The 27,212-nt window shown below is 37.9% G+C and overlaps 3 protein-coding genes and 1 long non-coding RNA gene across 5 annotated transcripts; 3 read left to right on the forward strand and 1 right to left on the reverse strand.

Moving 5' to 3' along the window:
- The first annotated feature begins 1,984 nt into the window (after window positions 1-1,984).
- Window positions 1,985-8,594, forward strand: LOC111337191 (uncharacterized). Of its 2 annotated transcripts, none has more exons than XM_022943442.2 (6): window positions 1,985-2,146; window positions 2,484-3,131; window positions 4,219-4,687; window positions 5,009-5,131; window positions 5,967-6,227; window positions 6,806-8,594. In XM_022943442.2, exons 2-6 carry the CDS (start codon window positions 2,491-2,493, stop codon window positions 7,313-7,315), a joined length of 2,004 nt encoding a protein of 667 aa, XP_022799177.2. In that variant the 5' UTR covers window positions 1,985-2,146; window positions 2,484-2,490; the 3' UTR covers window positions 7,316-8,594. The 2 variants fall into 2 exon arrangements, with proteins under 2 accessions (XP_022799177.2, XP_088586545.1); XM_088730419.1 differs by lacking the exon at window positions 1,985-2,146 and adding an exon at window positions 2,169-2,271.
- Window positions 8,595-10,474: 1,880 nt separating this feature from the next.
- Window positions 10,475-19,167, forward strand: LOC111337198 (heat shock factor 2-binding protein). Its single transcript, XM_088730456.1, has 12 exons — window positions 10,475-10,586; window positions 11,161-11,253; window positions 12,666-12,720; window positions 13,491-13,627; window positions 14,105-14,122; window positions 14,442-14,573; window positions 15,493-15,782; window positions 16,133-16,206; window positions 16,755-16,791; window positions 17,062-17,119; window positions 17,386-17,433; window positions 18,161-19,167. The coding sequence occupies exons 1-12, from the start codon at window positions 10,554-10,556 to the stop codon at window positions 18,218-18,220; spliced, it is 1,035 nt and encodes a 344-aa protein (XP_088586582.1). The 5' UTR covers window positions 10,475-10,553; the 3' UTR covers window positions 18,221-19,167.
- Window positions 19,168-19,187: 20 nt separating this feature from the next.
- LOC111337197 (uncharacterized) lies at window positions 19,188-21,926 on the reverse strand. The gene is made up of 2 exons (XM_022943451.2): window positions 21,652-21,926; window positions 19,188-19,999 (listed from the first exon to the last, which is right to left on the reverse strand). The coding sequence occupies exons 1-2, from the start codon at window positions 21,719-21,721 to the stop codon at window positions 19,617-19,619; spliced, it is 453 nt and encodes a 150-aa protein (XP_022799186.2). The 5' UTR covers window positions 21,722-21,926; the 3' UTR covers window positions 19,188-19,616.
- Window positions 21,927-24,460: 2,534 nt separating this feature from the next.
- LOC148740761 (uncharacterized) lies at window positions 24,461-25,188 on the forward strand. The gene is made up of 2 exons (XR_015990702.1): window positions 24,461-24,583; window positions 24,958-25,188. It is a non-coding gene; the product is annotated as an uncharacterized LOC148740761 (long non-coding RNA).
- The last annotated feature ends 2,024 nt before the right edge of the window (window positions 25,189-27,212 follow it).

Raw genomic sequence — 27,212 nt, forward strand, 5'->3', positions numbered from 1 at the left:
CGTTCAGTTACTCATTGATTGAAGATGGCATAAGAATGCCGAAACATGTCTCACAAAAAAGTTGTCTATTTCTTACAATATTTATCATACTTGCTACTACTACGACCTTCTGGAATTATACTAAAACAATTATTCGCCTTAGGTTCGGTGAATATTAATTCGATTTTTTTGAGGGGATGGGGCGGCTGTACACAGGTAACGATATTGACCTCGCCTTCGGCGAATAATTGTTAATTATAAATCAACAATTCTTTACAAACGCGTCATTATGAAATATCACCCAAATTCGTGCCTCTAGCTCGTTTCGTAAACGATATTCCAAAAAATTAACCGTCAACCGTCAAATGACCTAATTTTTAACGTCAACCGTCAACGTGACCCCACCCATTGAGACCCTCCATTAATCCAAGGGCAACATCGTTCCCTTCTACAACAAGAGAAGAAAGAAATAGTTTGAACCGTTTTATCTTCCGTGTTGTCTCGTGTTCCTCGGCTCACTTGGTTGAGCACTTCTTCGCACTCTTAACATGTTTTGGACAATGTCTGCAATTTTTTCTCAGGTGTCCGACCAAAGGCAGCTAGTTTTTAGGTCGTACAATACTTGCAGAAGCGCAGTACTGAATAGCCTGCGAGGCGGTGTCTTGTGGTCAGGGAAGTATCGTAGACTTAAACAGGAAAAAATAATAACAATAAAGTTATAAAGACGATAAAGGATTAAAAGGGGTAATATATTCCGCCCTTTCTTCAATTGGAATTAAAAAAAAAGCTTTGTATGATATTGTACATACAGTTTGCCTGCGTTGGAAAATTTATACTAAGACTTTTTTTAATCATTTCCAATGCGCTTTTTGTCGTCGATAAAGTATTTAGCGTGATTCATAGGTTAAAAGGCGACTCTGCACAAAACAAATTAGGTTTTCATCTCGCACTCTTCATGAAAATCAAAGTTGTTACTTAACAAGTTCCCGTTCCTCTCTACACCTGAGAGCTACTTCGACCAATTGATCATTGACTTTCTTTGTCAGTTAGTTCTTCTAATTAAGTGTTAAGATTTTTTTATCGAAATTATGTTTTGAATTATTTCCGGTCCAAAAACAGCTATTAGATTTATTATTTCCATCCCTTCCTTTAGAATCAACAGGGAGTTACCCCTCCCCTATTCAGCTAGTGACCCCTGGCACTGGTTAGACCCGCCAAACCCGGGAAAACATGTAAGATCGGGATAAACGATGGATGGGAAAAATCATGCGACTCGAGCGCAGTTTTCCGAATTACATACATACATACACACATACATAGGTAGGAGCCTGACATAGGTTAATTGACCACTCCCCATAGGGGCTTTTCAGGGCCAATACACACCCATCCCACCCAGGGGAGGACAACCACCACACAGTAATCTCGTGCGTGGGAAATTAACGTCTCCTTCCCCTAACCCTGCAGGAGACGGGGCCTACGGTTTATCCGTCCTTATCCGAGAAGACTAGAATATCTATCCATTTCTTGATTATAGAAAGGTAGCAGATTCTCCTCACTTAAGCTAACCGCGGGAGGCGGCGGTTAATGTAGAAATATAATAGAATGATGAGAGTCTGCCACAGCCTGAAAAAAATCGAGAAAGTTTTTTTCTTTTGTTAGAGGCTTATCTCGAATATAAAGAAGAAAACATTTACGTCTTCACTTCATGTTGCAGTACAATTGGCGAGCAAAACTGTTTTGCTGTTGCCATGGGGATTAAAGAACGTTGTATTCACTGAGGTAAACATGGCTATGGAACTCCTTTCCAATTGGATTTGAAGTAGAAGTTACCTAGACAAATTTTGCTATATCTTTGACGAAAAAAAATTATGTTTTGATCATGTTGACAACCGTGAAATTGAGTAACACTACATTTGCATGACTGCAAATCGATTTATTGTTCTAGTCGGACCTGCCAGTGGCTCGCTGGAAACTGTTGATCTGTTGCTATCGCAACAGATTTCCAAATATAATATGTTCGCCATCTTGTACAGTGGTTCGACACATACAAGGACGTGTTCTCTACAGAAATTTCAACAAATGGGAAAGCGACAGTCGCAGAAATAGCTAGATTACTCTTTATGAAGAAATTTTGAGCCTCTGGGCCTCAGCTTCACCGCAAATTTCGGTACGTGATTGAACGGATGAAAGATTTTTTTCCGTGCAGTTTAACTGAATTTATCAAACGTAATGATCGATCGATCAAAATGAGTTGCATTTACAAAAATATAAATGTGACCTTACTTTGAAAAAGTATGTATTTGTAAAATATCCAGAACCAAAAAACTAGAGCGAGGGCCCAAATCTTGTGGTTTAGTTTAAGTTTGGCTAATTTTGTACTCTTACTGCAAATCTCTTGATTGAACTGACATTTTGTACCTACGTGACCTTTGATATTTTACAGTGTTGGCCGATATAATAAATGAAATGATTTATTAACAAGGAACTTTATCTGTATTTAACAGGAAAAACATGGGCTGTGGATCATCGCAAGCTGTTGCACCAGAACAGAACGCCATTCGAAATGGTGACGTAAAGAGAGAATCACCCACATTAATGCGACCAAATGAACAAGAGCATCAACCACAGCCTGAGTTGATACGACAAGAAACCCCTAAAGAAAAGAGGAAAGATTCAGCGAAATCAAGTTCTAGCAGCTCAAGTAGTAGCAGATCAAGTAGTGCGAAATCCAAGAAAAGCCGTCCTGAAACTGCTCCGGGTGGAGATGCACCGGCTCAAATCGAAAACCAGGAATCTGCGCCAGAAACAGAAGCTCCTCAATTAAATAACAACATAGATAGCGAAGGGCCAGAGGTAGTAACAGCAGTTGTAGCTGATGAAGTTGAGAAGATCGAAGAGGCTCCGGACGAAACAACGACTCAAGGTGAAGGTAACACTGAAGAAAACGAAAAACAAGCAGAAGGGCAAGAACGCGAGAAACCGAATTTCAGCGAGGACGTGCTGAAAGAGTTCGTGGAGGTAGAAAACCAAATACAGACCTTGGAAAGAAAGGGCGTCGAGAATGAATATCCAATAAAACATGCGCGGCTGGTGGAATTGTACAAAAAACTTTCAGAGAATACCGAGAAGGTTCAACAGCTCAAGGCTCAAACGTGAGTGGAAACGATATTTTAATTTCCATGTTTTCTAATTTGTTTAATCAAGTACGGCCCCAGACGTTATTAACGTGTACATAAATGAACTCAGCGATCCCTTGATTACCTTTCAGCTAGCTGTAAACATTTGGTTGTTATAGTACATGTATGAAGTTGGTTACCAGCTGATGATATCAGGTTCTACTCTGCGTACAGTATGAAACATTAATTTATGTTTTGATTAAGTTTACAGTACTAACTCAAAATCATATTTCTAGTATTTAGACTAAATTTGCACCCCCCTTTTTTCAAAATTCAAGGACTGGATGGGTGGAAATCAGGAAATAAAGTTACTTGTTGCATTTGTAGTTGTGTGTCATGATAAAGAAATGTCTGAATTTGAAATTATTGAAATGCCATACTGATGAAAGTTTAGCATTTATTTTATCTATACTTCACAAGCAGTTTGTAATAATGCAAATAAAATTAATAATAATTTATGATCAGAAAGGATTTCTACAGCATGATATTTATTAGTTTATGGGTGTGTTTAACACTTTGAAGGGGAGTTTGGCCAGACTGCTTTCAGCAGTGAACAATTTTGGAGGGAATATTCATTGTTGTAAGAATATCAGCTGTGTTCACTTAATTGCATTCACTTGACACCTTATAACATAGTGTGATCAATTGTTGCATAAATTGCAGTGTGTGCACCCAACCAGATGCAGCTTTATCAAAGACTCCCCCTGAATGAAAAGAAACATGTTTTTTATTTGTTCTTGCTTGGTTTGGTCCTTCATGTATTTGCCACTTATAAAAATGTCCATGCATTAATCATGGCACCTCACTTTTAGCAGTTAATTTGAGATTCTATCCAAAAAGTACTTGTTTAAACTGTCCTAGTTCTGTTACCAGACATTTTATGCCATGTATGTTAATGCTCATAGCTGGGATTAATATCATAACTTGAAGACTGATATTTAATTTTTCATTAGGCATATTGATTTGACTGATTAGTTATGCAATGTATGTTGTTGTTGTTCTATATCTAGTACATTAGTCAACTTAACTTTTTACACCTTTTTCTTCTTTTTATACCTTTTAGTGCCAAAGAGTACCAGGATGTGGTAGATGTGAGTACAGCATTCAATGTGCGGTCGTTCTTTGTCAGTGCTGATCAACTAAATGCAGAAGTAGCAAAAGAAAAGAGAGAGTATGCAGAAGCATTGAATAAACAAGAAATTGCAGAGCAAGAACTTGCAAGTCTCAGACAACAATATCAGAAACTGTATGATGAGACGATATCTGCTAAAAAAGATCAAGATGAGCTACAAAGCTTGAGGAAAAAGGAAGAAGAACTGTTGGGCTGTATTTTCAATGATTCTTATGGTAGTGACAAGGAATGGAAGTTAGAAATGGAACTTGACTTACTGGGAGAAAGGAAAACACGAATCAGTACTGCAAATACTCGCTGGCGTGGTGCTCATTTATGCCTTGATCATGCTTCAAGACAACTTAGTTGGAGTGCCAGACGCTGGGCACAGATTTCAACAAACAATGTTTCACTTCCAGTGGTAAGTGTAATTCTATCAGCAGATGGCACATTTGACTTAAAACTTGGACTAGCATGCAATAAATAATTGTAATTATAGACCTTTCCAAGCTTGTAGACTGGGCACAGACAAACCGTAAGCAGGAGGGTTTATTTTAATTTGTAAATCATAGTTCATTCAATCAGTTACTTGACATGTATATTAACATAACTTTGATTATCTACAAAGTGAGGCCTGCATAGATTTACAAGTGGTTTCTTGGGATGTGCTGCATGTAATAGGGATGCTTCAACTTGGATACTTACTAAAACAATTTAAATGCATTTATTTCTTTACCTTCAGGTCAAATATACTATGGTTGCAGAAACAAGAAATCATGCTATTGCAGCAATCCAAAACATCTCTACGGCTTATGGAAGCCTCAAACCAGTGACTGCTCCTTACTGCACTCCAGATGACCTAGAGGTTAGCGATAATTGCTCTTGATTACCATGTGAATTTAAATTCACAGATTTATTACCAGTGTGTTGCTGTCTTGAACAATGTACATTTGCCTTAACTGATGCAAAAACACTTCAGGAAGATTCATCAATGTAGGAAGGGTTTAATTTTGTCCTTTTGTGAGTAAAGCTTGAAAAATTGCTTTTAATAATCTCTGCGTATCCTTTGTACATGAAAGCCAGTTCAGTAGGGTATAAGTTGGCCACTTGAGACAAAAATGGGTCAACTTGAAACACAAACTCTTTCTAACTGATAAGAATCACATCATTGAATAAAATCTAGCATTTTGATTGGTTAAACGAAGTGAGGTATTTTGCATGGAATTGCAAGTTAAAAAACGAGGCTAAGTTATATTGTTTTGCATCTAGGTAAACAAAACAATTTTAAGTAATGCTGTTTCCTTTCTTTTCTCATTTTTATTCAGTTATGCTATTCAAGGAAAAACCATTACTTCACCTGTGAATTCCGCATTAAATTGCACTTGAAAACCAATATTGCATGAATCGCGAAGTGATGAGTTCGATATCGTTTTTCACGTACATTTAAATGCAGAACTCCCTCATCAAGTAGTGAATTTTCCAATAAAATTCTTCTGTATAGTCGCTCATAAGTTTATGTAGCTCATAAGCTAGTCAATCAATTTTTGTATTTTGAAATATTTAGGTATTTTTCTGGGAATAAACAAACCATGACTATGCCAGTTTCATTCTAGCAGGTGAATGGAGTGGGCGATAGATTAATATGAGCAAATTTCCATCCTGTTTTTAACTAAGATCACCAATTATTTCTTTGGTTATAGGTTTTGAAGGCAATTACCAACTCAATCTTCAATGACGTCAATGTACCAGCAAACTACCAGAAGACATATAATGTGCTCGCACAAATTTTCTCCAAATGTTCAAGTCTTCTTCAGTGGGTTAATCGCGTTGTTGAGGAGACCATCTCGAAAGACTTGGGCGAAGTGAAGAAGGAATTCCATGAAAAGTATTATGAACTTAAAGAGGAAAGAATGAACCTGATTAAAAGTACAGTGAAAGAAAAACTGGGAGTTGAACTAGAGGTATGTCCCATGTGCATGGTTAGTAGTTTATGCTTAAATTCTCCTTAATATGGGTCAGATTTGTTGGCCAATTGTTAGTGAGCAAGACTCTGACTCCTTGATTCCTCATCAGACTTGTAGTTGTGTTCTTGGGCATTAGACACTTATCTCTAGTGGTGCTTCTTGTCAGAGAGGAGTATAAATGGTTAGCAGCAGTTGTTATTAGACAAAATAATAGGATAACTAAAATTGGACTGTCATCCCATCTGCAAGACTACCAATATTTACTTTTTTATGGCAGGAAAACTGCCTACCCTGTGCTGTTGTGGGTCTCTTATTTGCTTTCATTCAAGGCTTCTTTGCATAAACGATGGCAATGAATATAATGCAATTTCTAAAAAAACTGTAGCATAAAAATTTATGTAGCTCTTCAAAGCTGTTAATGTATATTAAGGCAGAGTGTGAACATTAGTAACATATGAATGTCCCAATGTAAAAAAACTCCAGCATATTCATCATTTTTGTGATCAAAAGAAAAGTTCTTGCAAGATTTTGATATTCAAATTGATCGTTTACCGTGTAATTCGGTTTTTGGTCAGATGGAAGTAAAGAGAGATGAACTGGTAGATGATGACTCCCAGGCTGAAGGAGCTGACATTGCCAAACCAGGAGAAGTTGCCAAAGAGGAGGGAGATGATCAGGCTCCAGAACCAGAGGATAAAGAAGGGTTACCTGCAGATGCTCCACCCTCTGGGGATGGAGAGACACATCCCGAGGGGGAGCAGCCTCCAGCTGAGGCAGAAGCCTCAGGGGGAGACAGCGCCGATGCCTCCAAACCTGTGCCCTTGTCTGAACTTGCCCCACCTCCAAACCAAGAAGATCTCTTTGGTAATATTGATCAGCTGAAGAAACAACACGAAGAGGAGCTTGCTGAGTTTGAGAAGCAGCAGGAATTGAACAAGGCTCGCGTGGAGCAAGGCTTGCAGGAGAAGCTCAGAGCGCGACGAAGCAGGAGGCGTAAGATGCAGGCTCAAGAGGCAGAAGCAAGTGCACTCTCTGAAGGGGAAGGTAGCAGTGAGCCGCCGCCACCTTCAGAAATGGGACTCTAAGTAATCGAGATCTTTTCTTCCCTGTTGTGTATTCCTTGGCAACTTGCGTGTACAGAGACATTTGTTCACACGGTAAAAAAGTTTTTAGACCTAAATTCCTGTAGCACTGACGAAAGATGAACCTCAGCTCACAGCTGTACGATTCGCTGATGTCCTTGCTGATGTTGATAGAAAGGGTTAAGTAAGCGTCAAAAACTGGTTTGTAGCAGGTATTGTAACAAGTTATTGCCTTGCGCAGTACGAGTAAGTAAAACTCTGCCCATTTTTAGATCACTCCCTCTTTTCTGATGGAACAGGGCGAGATGTTGTCGCAATTTGGATAGATTTACGGTCACTTGATGTAATATCGAGTGTTTGCGAGCTGAGGTCCAGACGCTATATCCTTTTTTTTTTTAAAAAATGTAAATAGCCGCGAAGTAATTTATTTGCTCTTGCTAAGTCTTCGTATGTAGATAATTTAATCACGGTACACATTGTAAGTACATTCTATCGTCACTTGATTGAACTGCACAAGATAAAGTATAAGTACATTCCTTGAGCCGGCACTACCTACCGCACAGAGGCATTGGCTTTGTTGCTAGTGTTGTGTTGTCTTATAGAATATCGTAAACACAGTGTTTCTTCTCACTGATTGTTATTGGTTAACTTCTTAATTTGTGGAAAATTTGAATTGATCGAGGGAATAAGTAATATATACCTTATTTTGTTAAAGATCAGAGAAAAGAATGATCCTTTCTTTACGACCCTACCATATTTTACCAGTAAAGCTAGGGACAAATGCGTTCTTTGAAGTTTGTTTCGTATGAGAGAGAGAGAGAAAAGAATAATGCGAACAATCGTGTAATCGTTTGTGTAATCATGAGAAAATATTTGCATTATGTGGAAAGGAGGTCTTCCCTATTTTTATACAGGAATTATTTACGTAAAGCCAGGAAATTACTCTTCCTTTAGCCTTTTCTATTTATTTTGTTTTGTTGTTCACTGAAAACTAGATGTGCCAGGATTAGTGCATGTAACAAAAAATTAAGTTAACATTTAAAATTTGGCAAATTAGAGCTGAATCTAATTTGAATCACATCGACATTGATTAACTATTGCAGTAACAGATCAAGAATTGGCCAAGGAGGAAGTCATTTTATGTGTTATAGTTTCGAGTTTCGATTGTAAATAGTCTTTTTTTAATGTTTCATTCAGGTCTTAACTTAAAGATGTTAAAGTGGTTTAGTGGAACTTGACATGTCTCGTTTGTGAGACTAAATAAATAGAAATGTAATTGAGACTGTCATGGATGTATTTTAATGTGAAGGTGTTAAATCATTTCCAATTATAATTTAAGCATCTGTAAGATTGGATTGTAGTAGATTTTAAAATACTAGTAACGCGAACATACGCATGCACCCTCAGTGGTTTTTTAAGTATCCGGTCAATTCGCCACCACTACAAACTCGCCACTACAAAACTCACCTCCACTCGCTGTTCGCAAACTGATCATGATCTTCGTGATATTTCGTTCAACGTTACATTATTGAGACGCTACACCTAACTTCTGAGTCCCTTTCCCTTTTCGCAATGTACTACTACATTTTAGCTTTCATTTGATGTAAGTTTCACACGAGAGGCAATACGTAGAAGGCAATTCGCTACCAGTGGCGAATTGACTTCGAATGGCGGCGAGTTTGCTGTGGTGGCGAATTGAAAAGAAAAAAAAAGTTTAACGGGATGTGTGGCGTCATATCCATGTAAAAAATTGATGGTGCGATGACTTATGATGTGAATATAATGAAATGCATTGAACAGTCAAATGTTTTCTGAAAAGCTAAACAACAAAATATGGCCACTTCACTGGTGTCTAGAACGTTTTTCAATTTTGTATACAAACGTACTTTCATAATTCTTGATGCAGAAGAAAGTGGCGCATCCTTTGAACTGGAGGAACCTTATTTGTTTAGTTAAATATTGACTTAAAATTTTTAATTTAAAGGTGAAACTCACTGTAAAGGCAAACAGCACGATGTAATGATTAATCAATCATTACATCGTTGAACACAAATAAACTGGCGAGAATGTGAGAGTTTGCTAATACTCCAAGGTATTTTGTTCCTATATATCGTTTGTTCTTGACACTCAGCGGCCCTGAACGTGCATTAAACTAAGGTTTTCTTCTTGAGAGCACACAGTAGTCCGGCGACGATAAAATTCTATCAGAAATTTCACCACATAAGCGTTTCGCTCTGGTATCCTGACTCGGATGTTTATCTTAATAAAGAAGGTAAATTTTTAAAGGAAGTGTGGTGCTGCGTCATTGGTGTAACAAGGTAATTTTGGTTTTATCAACTCAGTTGACAAAGTGTAAATTGGCCATCGTAAATAGTTTGAAAGCTGACGTTTCGAGCGTTAGCCCTTCGCCATTCGCTCTGAAGAAGGGCTAACGCTCCAAACGTCAGCTTTTAAACTCTTTACGGTGGCCAATTTATACTTACATCAACTCAGTTGATAAAACCAAAATTGCCTTGTTTATCTCAATAGCCGAACAAACCGGACCAGCTAGTCTTTTATTAAGGCATCAGAATCTAAACAAACAAAAGTTTGATGATCGAGATAGAATCTCGGATACAAAAACAATTCACTCGTGCAACAGTAAAACTACAACTTAAGGATCAGTGATTTCGATAGCGTACATACATACATACATCCTCTGCAATTTGCAACAGAGAACCTGAAACGCAAAACTTTGTCCTACGTTCGTGTTTCTCATTATCTTTTTGCCAGTTTACGACTGAGCGGCAAAACGTGTTAGCTTTTATTGAACTCTCGGCAGCTGTGTCCTTGCGAAGAACTTTTGTGGGGTTTGCATCTGGACGTGTTAAGGCCCTGGCTTAGAGTAAGCCAGTAAGGTTGAGTTTTCTAGATACCTGAATTCGCTAATACACTTACAATTAGCGTGTTTTATGTTGTTTTATTTTTACCAGCTAAGCGGAAGAGCCGATTTCTTCAAGAGGCTGTTGATCGGTGATGTTGGACCCGACTTAAAAGGTTTGCGGCTCTGGCCTGAGGGCGAGCCCCGACACTCAATCTTCTTTGCTCCATCAGCTTTCTAGATGGTTGCCGATGAGGGAAACCAAAGTTATTTAGGATAGCCACTGTCTTAAAGTGGAGAAAAGGTGACCGAGAAACCCATTACTTCAAGATTTGCCCTTTGGCTGAGAAGGCCTGGGCGTCAGTAAGAAAAAGTTTCAAAATGGCAGACACAGGAGCTAAGGAAAGTCAAGTGGTAAATTACAATTGTTCGGATACTTTATTTCGCTTTCCTTACCCGTTATGGATTTAATGAAAGCTGAATTATTTAAGTTGTGTCGATGAATCAGTGATATTTTCTCCTTGTTAACGAGAGAATTGCTAGTTTGACTTTGCAATTAATGAGTATTCTTGATTATAGTGTTGTATATATAGTTCGACTAGAGCCGACTAAGATTATTTCCTTTTTTTCTGAGTGTAAGAAAACTGAAGTAATATTTAATTGGTAGGAGTGAGACACCAATTGACCTAACTTTATTCTGTAAACAATGAAAGCAAAGTATAAGAAAGCTTTGACGCAGAACATACTTGCTAGGGCCATAGAGAGTGAGTAACTGACCAATTCTATGAAACAGACGTGTGCAGTTCAGTCTAATTACAGCCTGTTAGACCGATAGATAACTATGTATACATTTTTTCTCAGCAAGCTTGCAAGATATATTAAAATTAAGCATCAGATAAGTACATACAACTCTATCTAATTGTTGGTCTGAAGATTCTCGTCATAATCATATTCATTTGATATTTTCATTTCTAATTCTGAATTTTAGAATGACAAAAACCAGCATTTTTTGAAGGTCTCACGAGCAGATGTTGATCAACTTGTAACGGAGATTATGCAAGTCAAGGAATTTTTGCCAAAGGTAATTTTCCTCTCTTTGTGGTGTTAGTTATTGTGGTAGAAAGTGAAATCCAGCCAACTCACACCTTAAAGAGAAAGATTGCTTTTATTATTTGCATATTTTGATAATTGATTGTCATTGAATGTATAGGAAAATTAAAGAGAGCAAGTTGCATTTCATGTTTTCATGGCCCAGCCTACAGGCATGCAGAAGCTATCAAAACTGTATGTTAGTCTATAAATGCATTAACAATCTAGCCCCAGAATACTTGCTACACGAATTCAAATTCTCTAGACACTTGCATCATTTTAATATCAGGAAAAACGATCTGACTCGTTTACCTCTAGCAAAAACTGCAAAATACCAGTGTTCTTTTTGATATAATGGAGCAAAAACTTGGAACTCTCTACCATCCAAAATATGGAATTCTGAAAATCTATTGTACTTAAAACAGTCACTCAAAGCTTATTTTAGAATAGCTTCTAGTTAATTAACTTACTTGCAAATATTCTCGTAGCTATGATATTATACATTTGTTTTATACCGTATCATATGTAATTGTATTGTAATTTGTTTTATGCAGAGCCCCATTTAAACCAGCATACGCTGAACAGGGCATCTCTGCTAAAATATTGTTGATAAACAAATAAATAAATAAATAAATAACTAAATAATCTCCCTTTGACAACTTCAAGTGTGAAGTGTAATATATTAGTTTAAGTTGTTTTTTAATTATAAATTGAGATTTTAAAGGTTTATGTAATTAAATGTCAAGCAAGAATCATTTCAGGAAACAACAGGTGGCAAATACACAGAAAAAAAATTAGAATTGTAGGCAGTGTGATATCCGTTTTAAGTGATTATCACTCCTATCAACCCTAGGAAAAGCAGTTTACTTGAAACATTATGAGAAGACACACAGAGCTTGCACTGCAAGTATCCTGGAGAGCTCCATACAATTCCTTATAAACTTATTATAAGGAATTGTATGGAGCTTTAACATTAGTCATGGCGTGGCGGGTGTTGTCACTATGATCCTTGCGAGGATCATTCGTGACAACATCCACCACACCTCGACTAATGCTAAGAAAGCTCTATACAATTCCTTATAATTTTATTATAAGGAATTGTATAGAGCTCTCCGAGATACTTACTGTGCAAGCCCTATGTGTCTTCTCATATCTCTTGCACAGGCTAGAATATTCTTAAGAAAGGATTTTGCTGGTGTGGGTCAACAATTCATGAGTTCTGAATTCTTCAAAGGCATATCGATATTCTTCACATACTTGGAATTGGTGACTTAAGGGTCAAATCTCTCTCATATTACTGCATCCCTAAATTTCTCCTGCAACAACAAAGTATGTGCATTTTCAGCCTTTTTTTTTTTATGCATGATATAATGTTGTTGTTATTTATTTCAATTGTTTTTCTAGGTTTTAAACTCTGATCTTTTAGGGTTGTATAAGAAACTGGATCATTGCGAGCAAGGTAAGAATTTTTTCTGCCAGCTTAAAATTATGGGAATCAAAATATGATCTAGTTTAAGTGCCTATGGTCAAGCCTTCGTACCACAGTCTCCTCAGGGCAAAACTGAGAGGCTGTTTTAAAGAGCTGGCCAGGGAAGAGAATTTCCAAAGGGATGAAAAGTATTATTGGTACATGCCAGTATCTTGGTCTTTATTAATGGAGTGTGGATGGGAAAAGAGTTGTTTTGGAAAGAGAATTAGTAGAATCAGTGAAACACCTCATTTCTCTAATGTAGGGATCCTGTTAGTAAAGAATCTTAAGCAGATCGAATCATTTAGTTGTTTTGTCATAGGACATGAGAAGATACACAGGGCTTGCAATGTAAGTATCTCGGAGAGCTCCATACAATTCCTTATAATAAAATTATAAGGAATTGTATGGAGTTTTTTTAGCATTAGTCGAGGCGTGGCAGGTTTGTCACATGATCCTCACAAGGATCATATGTGACAACACCTGCAGCGCCTCGACTAATGCTAAAAAAGCTCCATACAATTCCTTATAATAAAATTATAAGGAATTGTATAAAGCTCTCCGGGATACTTACAGTGCCAGCCCTGTGTGTCTTCTCATGTAATTAAATATTTCATCATTAGACTTAGTAGTTAATGACTGCATGAACAAATAATGGTAAGAGAAACAAAAAAATATGAAGTAATGAAAATCCCATTAAGCTTTAGGGAAATGCACAACATAAACACTATTTTTTGATCCCTGTAATTTGTATCAATCAGAACTTGAGGTCTTGGAGGCAGAGAACAGAAAACTAAGGCTTGAGCTAGATCAAATGAGAAAGCAGCACGATTCAGAAATTGAAGCAATGAAGAAACAAAATAACAGCCTTCTTCTCGATGGTGAGAGATGCAGGCAGGTATGTCTATTGAATAGTAATTATGATCTGTTAATGGCATGTACAAATAATATGCCAATCAAAAGCAATACTCTGATCAAAAGCAAATCATTGACTTAAGAGGCAGGATCTTTGATTTTGTGCAACAAAAGGAATTCTTTGGCTAAATTTTGATGGCCCAAGCTATTCATTGTTCAGACAAGATAATATTTCCTCCTTCCTTTCACATCATTCTTCTTCTAATACTTTTCATAATGAAAACTGTGCAGCTGCGATAAATAATGTTAGTTCTGTAGTCTTTTTGAGCTTCATCATTCATTGGGCACAAATAATTTAATGGTAATTTTCAGAGAGTTTTTTAACCTATGAACACATTTTTATTATATTTGGTGGGCAGTTGATTAATCATTATCCTCACGGTAGTCACAATGCACATGTATTTATTTCTATTGATGAATTTTTTTTTAACATTTGTTGCTTTCTCTTTTTTCTCTTTAGGAAAAGTATGAGCTCAAGGTAATGAATGTAATTAAGTAAACTTAAAAAGTCTTTTTTTTTGGATTCCCTTTGAATTGTAGAAATCACATTGAGTCTTTTGTTTTACTTCAGTCCTCCAAAATCCTATACAAATTAAAGCTCTTTCTGTTGAACAGCTAATTTATCAACTAGCTGGCTCCAACAAAGTATTTGTTAAAAAAAGAAGATAAACATATACCCAATTTGTCTACGCAGGGAGAGGTTTGCAGAGAAATATAATTAACCCAGTTTTATCGTTAAGATTCTCCAAAATATCTGGACCAAAGTGAAGATTTCAATATAAAAATCTTTCTTTCAGTGTCAGCTGTCAGAAGCAAGCCAACAAATGAGTGATCAATCTGATTATTGTTCTTCTATGGGTGCAGCCGTTTGTACCCTGCTATGGAGAGTTTCTCGTCAACAGGAGTTTGTTACTTCCCTGTTTGGAGGGGTAAGTTAATATATAATGTTTATAAAACATGTTACAAGATACCCAGTGAATCTCGGTTCATATCGTATGGCAAAAAATAAATAATAAATTTAACGCTCCAATTAAAATTTGTATCTCTCTCTAAGATTATTATATACAGAGGCACACAGAAACATTTAGATTTGAGCTATTTATGACAGAAGTTTTTCATGTTTTCTATCAGCTTTAATTGATGTGGGTATAACTTCTCTCGTTCACTCCTCGCTCGTTTTAACGTATACATTGGAGTTTATTTCATTGAAAGTCCACTTTTTTGGAAAACGTTTTAGGCTTTTACTCAAATTGTTTCGTTGGCTCAAGAAATTGACGAGTAAGAGTGAGCACGAGGCCTTCAGTCGGATTGCAATCCTTGTCGCGACACTTGCGCCTTTGGCATCAGAAGTGGCCCCCCTTCCCCCCCCCCCCCCCCCACACACACACACACACACACACACACACACACACACACACACACACACACACACACACACACACACACACACACACACACACACAAACACACACACACACACACACACACACACAGACACACACACATCGGGGGCATACAATTTAGATATTCGACGTTAAAACAATAAAAAAAAAGAAAGAAAGAAAGTAAGAAGGTTATCCCATTCTCCCAGGAAGATATGACACTTGTTTGTTGCTAATAATAATAATAATAATAATAATAATAATAATAATAATAATAATAATAATAATAATAATAATTTTATTTATATAGCGCTAAAATCCAATAATTGTCCAAAGCGCTACCTAATTACAATATAAAATATAAAAATATGTAATATAAAATATCTACAATATACAATATAATTCAAATATAGCCTAAGTTATCTACTATATAAATCAAAAACATCTCATGCTTTCTCAAATCCAGAACAAAGCGGAAGAGTTTCTTCAAATTACATCTCGAACCGTTGAGAGTTACTTTGACTCTTGTGCTAGAGGAGAGGAAGCGAAAGAAAACTCAGAAGAATTTCAGTTTGTTTTGGCTCTTGTTGGAATTATCACCAACATGGCAGCTGCTGCGCAGGGTCGAGAATTCCTGGTAACGAAGGACTGTGGGCGTGTATTGATTGACACGTTTATGGCAGTACTGGGTGGGTCTTCCGCGGGAAAAAATGTCAAGATGAGAAATTTGATACTTATGGCGTTGTATAATGTTAGGTAAGGTTTATTTAAGAATCAGTTTCCGTGCTAAGCGATCGTAAACTTTATAAATTAATTTTAAAGCTGAAAAACTCACTCTGTCACTGTAGATCGCTCGTTCAAATGGTATATATGACTTCTTCATCCGAGTTGTTCTTCCCACATGAAGCTATGGCCACTAAGAAAATAATTGGATGAATATTAGATAAGAAATAGATAATTAAAAAGAAGTAGATGTAATTCTGATCACAAATAATACAATACGACAAATTGATAAAAAATTTGTCATAAGTTTGTCATCATACTGTATAACATAGGTCGGATAAGTCTTTGTGAAGATTAAAAATTACTCTCATTGTTATTTTTAGTATCAACGTATCTGGGCTCCAGTACGTCATTAAGAAGCCAGGAATTCTAGACAACCTTATGGAAATAATTCGGGGTAAGATGATTTTAAATTCTTATGTTTAAGGCTGGCTCTGCTAACATTGTTATCTAGCCAAGAGTTATAATGGTCACGACGTGGTGAAGATCGAAATCGAAGTTGTGTACGAGTGGAGAAATGGTAGACCGCTCCAAATTCTTGTACCACTCACGGAGCTCAAAGTTATAGCTATGACTAACTGTTTCTTCCTGTAAAAGATACCGGTAGTTTGCGTATTTTGTAATTGGGGTTTTGTGTGCACCTTAAAGCACCCAGGGGCGGAGCAGCGAAAGATTACAGTAAAACCGGGATTGTGAAGGACAGGGAGGTGGGAGGGGGTTAAAGGCAGCAAATATTTTGTAATCTAAACCGATGCATTTTCGTTCAAAGCCTCTCCCGCACGTTTTCTCGGGTCCATCACTCAACTCTTCCACTACATGGTCCCATAGTTTTTTAAATGAACGCCTTGAAAAACATACCTGGCTTGAACAATCGATTTTGAAGCCACTTTAACATTCATGGCTGCTTCATTTGTTTGTTTGTTTGTTTTTTTTTTTTATTTGCAGGGGAAAGTGATTCTGAGCTAAGTCTTAGTGCTGCCAGGTAATTAAGTGACTGAGAGTAATTCTTCTATCATCAAGAGTTTCGCTTTTTTCCTTCGTATTTCTCATCCGTTGTAAGAAACAGTTCCTTTACTTGTATCACCCTTACCTTTTTAACGTCGTGGTCCTCTGAATAGTTAGTTTCATCACGAAAGACGAAGCTAAACGCAGTGAAATTGTCTGAAAGAGCTTCTGAAAGCTCAGACAGTGGGAATATTTCTTATTGCTTCAATGTATATATGAAATAAGATTTTCCACTGTACCTCTCAAGACTGTTGCAGTCCATCGTCATGGAGCCGAACAGTTTATCAAGTGAAATCCTTGACTCAGTAAGTGAACTTTCATGGCTTATTAAACGGTTGTTTTTTTTTCTCTCTTTCTTTTTTTTTTGATGGGTTGTCATCTCGATGTTTAGTGCTTTTTTTCTCAAGCATCCCATGTTTGTGTTTCCAATTGCATGTCTTTGTTGAAGCTGCATCTTTAAAACATGGTTAGACTGTCAATATGCTCCAATATAGTCAAGACGTATTTCTCTTTAATTAGGTGCTGTAATTAAATTAAAATTTCTAAATCTTCTTCCCTATACCCCCAACAGATTTCTTTACCAACGCTCCAAAACCTTGCACGAACAGCTAAGGGAGAGGTTAGTAACGTAGACTTTAATAGTGGGTTTACAATGACTGAGAATACACGGGCCATAGCGTAGTAGAAATACAGGTGATCTTTCATAGCAGTACTTCTATTTCTTCTCTTCTTTCTTCTACTGTTTCTGCCCATAATACTCTGTTCCTCCTCAGAATGTAATTTAAAGCCGTTATGCTTTCTGATGCTTTCGTTTGAAGTTTTCCTTCTTCAAGGAAAAAAGAAGGGATCGACGCATGCACAGACGTCTGACCGCTGTGTTTTTCGCGCTACGTTTTCGAAATTTACGATTACAGCGGCATGCAAGACGCCAGAGTCGTAAATTTTGAAAGCGTTGTGTGTGTAACATCGCGGTCAAACCTCTGCGTATGTGCGAGCGCCATAATAAGTAGGTGGCTTGTGTTATATTTGAGCTTAAACGGCTTTCGTCTTTCTTGATTAAAACACCCCGCTCTCCTTTTTAAGATTGGTTTCTTTGCAGGCAATCCGAATTTAAAGCGAAAAAAAAAAAGAGCGTAGGGAGGTGGGGGAAGTTTTTCAACAATTGTGACGCGGATTTTGGACTAACTCTTCCTTCTAGTTCTCTGTAAGTCGCCGGGTAATAAAGCATCGGAATGCAGGTCTGGGGTTTTCATACTACATGCGGTTCATGAACATAAACGATAAAAACTTTAAAAAAAAACCTTGCTTTCTTATCGTATTTATATTTCCTTTTGTCTCCCGTCAAGTTGCGTGATACGCTGTTGGAAGTAATGTCAGACCTGCAATCTTACCACACTGGATACTAACAATGCTACTGTGGGATTCGCATCGCTTTGTAAGATAGCTTAACCGAAAGCATTGCTATCTTTTGTGTTTTACCCAATGTAGTTAGGAAGGTATCACAGCAACTTAAAAAAAGCAACTAAATCACTTGAGTTATTTGTGTTCAAGATGCATCCGTTCTTAAAACATTCCTAAAGAAAATGGAACATTTTTTCTCCAAAAAACATTCAGATTTGCTATTAAATTTTACTTTATGAATGTCAAAGGTGTGAGTTATGCAACATTTGTGGTGATAAATAGGGCCAAAATGATGACAGGAAGTGTACGTACCCTAAAGCATTATTGGAAACAGTCAGCTGAATTGTATTACATTATCTTGCATTTGTGCATTCATATCTCACCTCGACTCATTTCAAGTTTATCAAAAGTTCCATGAATGACATGCTAACTTATGGTTGAGATAGTCGTTTTCATATAGGGTCTTCACCTTAAAGAGTAAGAAATTCAAAGTAGAAAAAATATCCTGTTTAACTTTCAAAAGTACCTTTCAAAACCGGTGGAACATGTAGCGAAGCCTGACCCCGTTGTTGCTGAAGGCTCAAAATGCCTACTGGCAAGAGAGAATAATGGGATGCCTTTATTTTCTCTTACTATTGGTCATCAAGGACGAGAAAAAAAATTGTTGCGAGTGGGTCGTGAATCTATAGGAAGCTTTTAGCTCAAGCTTTAGTTTTTCTCGTAGTAGTTTTAGGTTGTAGTTTTAGCACTCTTCTTCTATTTTTGTTTTATGAACATACTACATCGTCCGATTGGATAATTCAGTTTCCAAGCGGATGCTTTATCAAGTTATAGAACCCGTATTTGTTACATTTATATCATAACATTTGTGTCATAACCTTTCCTCTTGTTCTCCTCACATTCCAAGTGGCTCTATCACGCTATGGAGCCTGGAAAAAATGGGTTCTGTTGCTTTTATTACACGTGACGCTCTAGAATGGAAAAAATTCTAATTATCTCGAATTTTGTCTAAAATTGAGTTACAGTGACTGGAATACTACTATTCTTAAATTCCAATGCAAAATATTTTCCAGAAAACTATTTTGCATGCTTAAAATACCCAACTTTCTGGCCAATCTGCTGATTTTGCAGTATACAACGTTTCCTTTTCCTGTAAACTATGAAATATTTCGTGACCATGATTTACATGGTTAATCAAGCGCCTCTGGTGCAATGGGCATTTACTTAGTTGTCTGTTGGCGATCCTGCGTATGTCATTCAAGCATTATGCTGTAAATTCCTGTTGAACTGCTTTTGAGATCATGTTCTTTGTCAGTTGTACAAAGAAATACATTTTAGAGAACTTACACGTTTTACTTAAAATTAGACATTGCAGTAATATTTTCGAACGCTCAAAAAATGTCAGCCCTGTTCTTTCAACGTAAATAAGCATAATATGGCAGCAACCATTGCTTTCACGAATGAAAACCCTCGCGATTCTTCAACGGCTGCGCTTTTGCCACTGTTACACAAGTCTTCATCACAGCATGAATAAGTGCAGTTGCCGCCCGCAAGGATTATGGCTCGACAGGAATCTTCCATATCGGCTTTACAATCCGCTACACATGATCGGGCCTCCACTTCGATTACCGTGGCCCCCGATTTGATCATTTGGTGATATCTGCCGCAAAGTGAATGATTTAAGCTTGGGCAAGTGATAACAGTTAGTTCTCTTTCGCATATTTCCTGTGGGTACGATCGACCATTATCTGGACCTTTGCATTGATAGCATTTGAGGCAACTTACTGTTAAAAGAGATAAAGAGAAATATGTGAAAATGTTAGCCTCCTTTCCTGCAGTCGAGTTAATGCAGAACGAGCCATTGTGAGAATGAAATAGTATATTGTTTGAATTCCACGTCAGGAAAAACAAGTAAGGCAGGGGTCGCACTGTGGCCTTATTTTTTTTATGTCGCGTCACACTGCTGTCCCACAAATATGTCGCGACATTTCCACCACGGGATCATGGGGGTCGCATGTGCGCGACATAAATGATATTGAGATACAATGAAATATATGAAGTTCGTATATTTTGTACTGCGGTATTAGATACATATGCACGATCCTCGCAGTAGATAGCGCTATTTAAGCAATAGCGAAAATCAGACCTGAAAAAAATTTTTTTTGAAAAAATTTATCACATTCACGGGTTTATTACGAATCAACTTAACGGCCTGCTCCCAGTTGGCTTGTTAGCTCAATTGGTAGAGCGCTGCACTAGTATCGCAGAGGTCAGTGGTTCGAATCCCGTACAGGCCTGATTTTTTTCAGGTCTGATTTTCGCTATTGCTTAAATAGCGCTATCTACTGCGAGGATCGTGCATATGTATAAATGATATTTGAAACCAGACTGTCAACTCGTAATACTTCACGCGTGAAAAGAGCGCCAAATATAATTTTGTAGACACGAAGCTGGTGCTAGTTTTATCAGCGACATTTCTTCAATCTCTTTTTAATTTGTTCAATGTACAAAACCATATTGGCTTGTACGCATTGTACAACATTCGCCAACGGCAAATTTTGGCTCTTGCCGCTTTAAACCGACGTCGACAGATGCAAAAAATGGGAAAAAATCTGCGAGCCAAAGGGCGAAAACAATCCATTCCCATACTGAGAATAATCAGGTGAATAGTGCAAATTTGTAAATTGGTATGGGTTTATTCGCCATAAAGACCAGATAAAACGTTTGTAGAGAAAACCGGTGACTAAAATTTTGAACCGATATCTGTAGGCTAGCTGTGCACACATGTTGTCTTTGCAGAATTGCAAAAATCCAATTTTGCCAGTATTGCAGATTTGATTGACGTTGCGGCAGAAGAAGGAGGCAGGACATCTGCATTATGTCCAATGTAAACACCAAAAGCGTTAGTGCGACCCCTGCCTAATGTCATATATCTACGAAAAGTAAACATGACAATATTAGAATCCAGTCATTTGCGACCGCGACGTGGCCCTATAAACCAAACGGTTTAATGTCAATAGTTACTTTAGGATTAATGAAGTAACGGAAGGATAGTATGATGATACCATATTTGCATGCAGTTCTTGAAAATTCCATCATTTCAGAAACTGTTTCACTGTGGATCTAAAACTCTGCGTCATGTTCGCTTCACTTTACTGACTTCTCTAGTGGTTTCTGTTTGCTTCAATTAAAGTTGTGATTTGTGTGGAGAGATCAGTGATAACAACGTTAGAGCCTTGTTTACAGTTCTTTTGTATTTGAGGTCCTACCTCGATTCCCTTAAATCTTATTTTATATTTAAGATTTGAACGATATCTTTGACGTAGCTGAAGAGAGGCGCATTTTCCTTGTGATTGATGCCAGTTGACTACAACAGACAATGTGCAAACTTTCACGCTAACAACAAAACACAAAGGAGTCTAATCAGTCTAGTTACCTCTTCGTAGCATACTCGAAGCAATGACGATGATAAGAGATGCTTTAACCAATGCCACCGTCGAATTCATGGTTTGTTTAGTGTATATTACCGATGTTCTGTGTAGCAGTGTTTTAAGTCATCGCACATTACAAGTTAGTTTCGCTCGTGAGCGTTCAGAATCAAGGTCCAGGTTTGAAAAATTTCTGTTTCATCACTTGTGTCTTTTGTTCGAGTTGATTCTCGACTTTTCATGTTAAAACAATCCATTCAATAGTAGCTGTTTCCTGTCAATTTGAAAATAAGACAAGTTCGTTTCGTGATATGACGTCAAGCGTTGTTTTGGATACAGAAAACCTCTTGTTTGAAACTAACTAACCATGAAAACGGAGACAGAGCGAAATAAGTGTCAAGACAACTCCAGCTTGCTTGTCAACAAAGCAGACATGCAACATTGAGTCCGTATACGAAAGTTGTTATCCGGTCTTGAAAGTGGACGCTACCTGTACCTTGAAGCTCACAATTTTCCTCAAGCTTCACTCTCGAAGACTGTTTGCCCCTCGAAACAGTTATGCATAGCTAGAGAACTGTTTTAATGAGGTGCGTTACATTGTAAAACTTAACAGCATGTGCGTCCTTTAGGGAACCGTTCCCGTAAGTTCAATCACTTAAATATTCGTCGTCAGTTGCCATGCAGATTTTGCTGAATAAACGTCTCAGTTTCTTATCCTGGTTGTGCCACGCGTTCAGTATTACAACAACCTCTGAGCATTTTTTGCCGGAAATGCAGGCTGTTATTGTATATTCATGTTTCAGATAGTCGAAGCAGTGCTAAAAAAAGAGTATCTAGAACAATCGATGTAAAATGAGCGAGTGAAGAATTGAATGGATGCCTTCGGTATATGCCTTTGGCAAGAAAAATGATATGCTTGCTAGCTGAGGAAAGAAAAAGACCCACAAATATCGCCCAGGTCACCATGAAAGAAGCGGGGAGATAAAACTGACCAGAAGACAAGTTTAAAGGCAACAAAGAATCACACACACACAAGATGGCGGGTCAACAGCAAGATTATATTGATAAGAGTACATGGTAACATTACCGCTGCATACTACGCGGGCTCACAACAAACGGACAGTCAATATAGAACATCTCCTTACTATAACACCTTCCCCTGGAGATTTGTTAAGAATAACTCTCTTATAAGCAAAATAAACAAATACTCAGTACTAACAAGTCTCCATTTGAGTGTCCCTAGAACTAAGTATTCTGTGAGTTCATCAGCTAACTAACGATCAGTCAGTAACAACAACAACAGGTGTTCATTAATAATGTTCAGTTCACATCTCAATCGATCTCTGGGGATGTCTGTGAGAGCGGGACGATGACGCAGCATAGGACTTGTGAAGGCAGGAGTTGTCTCCGATTGAGCTGAGTTATCAGGTGGATGTGAACTGGTTTCAGGTGAGCTAACCGGTTTGGGTTCTGGAACAATTAGGGTTGCCGTCTCCAAGGATGGTACACCAGATTCAGCTGTTGTAGAGTGGGAGTTGTTCTGCAAGACGTCATCCACATGTCGCCTCCAAACTCGCCAATCGTCAAGGTGAACTTGGCAAGAGTGTGAAGAGGGGCGTTGTACCACGGTTCCAGGTTGCCACTTTTGCCCTGACAAGTGGTCGCGTGCAAGGACTGTGTCGCCAACAGCAACTTCTCGGAATTTAGCATGCTTGTCATAGTGCATCTTCATCTTTACTTGCTGGTGGGAGACATTAGTGGCGAGGTCCGGTCTCACTAGAGAGAGACGTGTGCGCAATTCTCTTTGTAGAAACAGTATGGCTGGGGACGAGCCAGTTGTGGCATGCTGGGTGCTTCTGTAAGACAAAAGGAAGTTCTGAATTCTCTGCTGCAGTGTGCAGGATGGCTCAGATGCTGAGGATTCTAGAGAGTGTTTGAAGGTTTGCACGAACCGCTCAGCTAGACCATTTGAAGATGGATGATACGGGGAAACCAATATCTTCTAGATGCCATTTTGTCTCAAGAATTCCTCGTACTCAGCAGACTGAAAAGGTGGGCCGTTGTCACTAACGATTTGCTTTGGAAGGCCGTATCTTGCAAAAATGTTGCGCATAGCATTGGCTGTTGCTTCAGCGGTGATGGTTTTCATGGGACCAATCACTTCTGGCCACTTTGAGTGAGCATCAACCATAATGAGATAGTGGTTGGACTGGTGGGTGGCTGACCCATTCCTTTCTTATTCATTTAATTCCTTCTTAGTATTTTTTATTTACCTTACCATTTCTTTGCCTCTGCTTCTTTACCTAGTGAACAGTTTAAAGTGCTATGAGTGCGAAAGCCCTTCATCTCCAGCCGATTGTGCATCAAAGGAGATTCAGACCACGTGTGTAGCTGGATCAGACAGATGTGCCACAGTGGAAGCAAAGTATGAAAGTGACGGCTTGTCTAAAGAAACGTTTGCAAAAGGTTTGTTTCATTTTTACTTAATTTTTTCAAATGCTCTCTTCGGCTTACCTTTAATGAAGAAACTTATCATGGAAACCGATTTCCGATTTGTAAGAGCTCGTTCTCGTTCTCAATTTTTCCACAAGTCATTATCAAAGTGATCAATGATACAAAGCAATCATAAATGATCGAAAGAGATTCTCTTGCGGTTTTTGTTATCCACAACTACTTTTTCAAATCTGATGTTATCAGCTCACTGTGGTTGTCTTTTTGTAAATTAAATAAAAGTTAACATGTACCCAGCTCTCTCCCATTTATCCTTCACTCACCTTTACCTTTTTCATTTCTTGTATGTTTTATGAATAAAGTTTGCGCACCTGAATTTTCCTGTCGTATGGATGTCAATGCCTGCGGCCAAGCAGCAACAAAATGCGACATAAAGTGCTGTTCAGGGGACTTGTGCAACGGCGATTATGGTAGAAAGTGACTCAATAGGTAAAGTTCATTTCAATCCAACAGAGACGTAACCAAATGAAACTAAACGGTGTTATACCAACGGCAGTATATTTTAAAAAGTCTATCACTTAGTGGAAGTAAAAGTAGAATGATACTATTTTTGTATGGATTTTTCGCTAGAGAGTTCATCTTTACGTAATCGTACATGATGTAGATCACAGACCGTTGAGTGCGTTTCACGCTTTTGATTTCTCGTACAAGCCGGGAACATTGAAACATGCCAACGATTTCCGTTTGCCTCCATTGAAGATACGATTTGTGTTGTGAGATCAGTGAAAATTACGTTAGGGAATTGTGTACTGCTCTTGTACAAAAGCTCCTACAGAATTCCCTTACATTATATTTTATGCCAGTTGCAGTGTTCAAGGTCACCGTTTCAAGGCATCTTCTCCATAGCCTCAGAGGAGCATCACTAATTATGGTTGATGGCCAATTGGCTTCTTACTGATAATTAGCAATTAATAAATAAATCAGTTTTTCCTGTTTACAAATACTGTAGGGCTACGTAACGCAAAGAATCGAAGTTCAGTCTATTTACCTCTTTGTAGCATACATGAAGAAATAAAGATGATATGAAATGTCTACTTTTGCTCAGCTTTGTTTTGAATCAAACTTTAGGTTTAATAAATTTCGATGTTTCAGCACCCGTATCATTCATTAAAATTTTTCCTCGGTTTTTTATGTTACGAAGATCCCTGAATTTTTAACTGTTATGCGCATTTGAAAATAAAAGAACTCCCTTTCGTGTCATAACTTCATGACGTCAAGCGTTGCTATAAAAGCAGAGAACTCTTTGTATCAAACTGTCAGATGAAAACGGAGGAAGCAGACAAAGCGAAATAAAAGTCACGACAACTCCAATTTGCTTGTCAACAGAGGAAACGTGAAACGTTTAGTCCATTTACGTAATTTTCTCAGTCTAGAAATAGTGTAGAGATTAATACTTGGGAATCGTGGGACTTCGATGTCTCATGTGGCATTTTCCAGCCATTTATTCTAAACAGCCGGCAGTGTCAACTAAAGCGTTCTTCAGGTTATACGACAAAATCTACAAGAAGAAAGTCAAATCTTGTGTTCAACTTCATCACTGCTGAAATTGTTATCTAATAATTGGACTGAAAAGGGAATATTGTAACTTTAGTTTACAATTGCCTTAATCCAAATAGTTATCGTACCGTGACAGGATGAAGTCAGGTAAAACGTGGTGGTCATTCAAGTGATGCAGACATTTTGAAAGCTATAGCGAAATAAATAAAGGTAAAAGTTATATGCTCTTACCTACATCCACCAACAGAAATACACGCAGATACAGTTCTTAGGTAATCTCGACGACAGTAGTAGCAGCAACTGTATCAGTTACATTTTATTCAATCAAAGAGTTCTCTACTTTGCAGGCTGAATAATACTGGTAAGAATAAAACAACACGATTTCTAAGATAATTTCCCTTACAGAAGCTTTCCGTCTAGTCCAACCTCTTTAATTTAATCCATGTCATCATGATTGGACTGGGAATTTTGTAAGGATCTTTTGACAAAATGTCTTACGATGGTAAATATCTTCCTCAGGACATACATATATCTTATTAACCAAGCGCGAGGGCCGTACTGGGAGAATATCGGCCCGAGGTCTTGACAGTACGGACCGAGCGCAGCGAGGTCTGTACAAGAAAGACCGAGGGCCGATATTCTTCCAGTACGGTCCCGAGCAAGCTTGGTTAGTAAGAGATTTATTATACGACTGAACTTCAAAGGGACACAAGTGCGGTATCATTCGGGACCATTCGGGACCATTTAGCTCAACACCAGCAAGTTCTTAATCGGTCAAGATGGGATCAAATAGCATGACGAGTAATGGTAGCTCAAGCTGAGAACTTGCTGGTGTTGAGCTAAACGCTGATCCTGATTACTTCCAAGTTGTTGTGGTGTCTGTGGTGCGACTATAAGAAACACACAAGCTTTCGTAAGTTTCAGTGGACTACACAAAAGAGCGACTTCATTCGCTGCAAGGTATCACTTGAAAATTACTACATTGACACTCACTCACTCGGTGCAGCCTGAGGACTACTTCTGTTGGCAAAGTACTCACTGATGGCCTGCCTCACTTCACTGCGTATGATCGAGCGACTCAATGCCCTGTTTCGATCCATCGTCTGCATTTTGGACAGCATAAAATGGCCTACAGCGCAAAGCTTCGTGACCGTACCGTAAATGCTTTGTGGCCATGCCTCCTTGGGTCACGTGACTTTATCGAAACTAAATTTTTATCGAATAAAAATATTTTTAGCGAATAAAAATAAATTTTTATCGAATGAAAATATTTTTAGCAAATGAAAATAAATTTTTATCGAATGAAAATATTTTTAGCGAATGAAAATATGTCATTTATCGAATGGAAGTATTTTTAGCGAATGAAAATATGTCATTTATGGAATGAAAATATGTCATTTATGGAATGAAAATATGTCATTTATCGAATGAAAATATTTTTTGTCAAATTTTGCTACTTTTCGGCAACCATACCGAATAATACTGCAGTAGTACAGTAGTGCCAAGTAAAGGGAAGAAGTCAAATCGCACATGTCGCGCCGACAACACCTATAATAGCAAT

Source organism: Stylophora pistillata, chromosome 1, assembly GCF_964205215.1.
Source record: "Stylophora pistillata chromosome 1, jaStyPist1.2, whole genome shotgun sequence".
In the NCBI taxonomy this organism is placed as follows: domain Eukaryota; kingdom Metazoa; phylum Cnidaria; class Anthozoa; order Scleractinia; family Pocilloporidae; genus Stylophora; species Stylophora pistillata.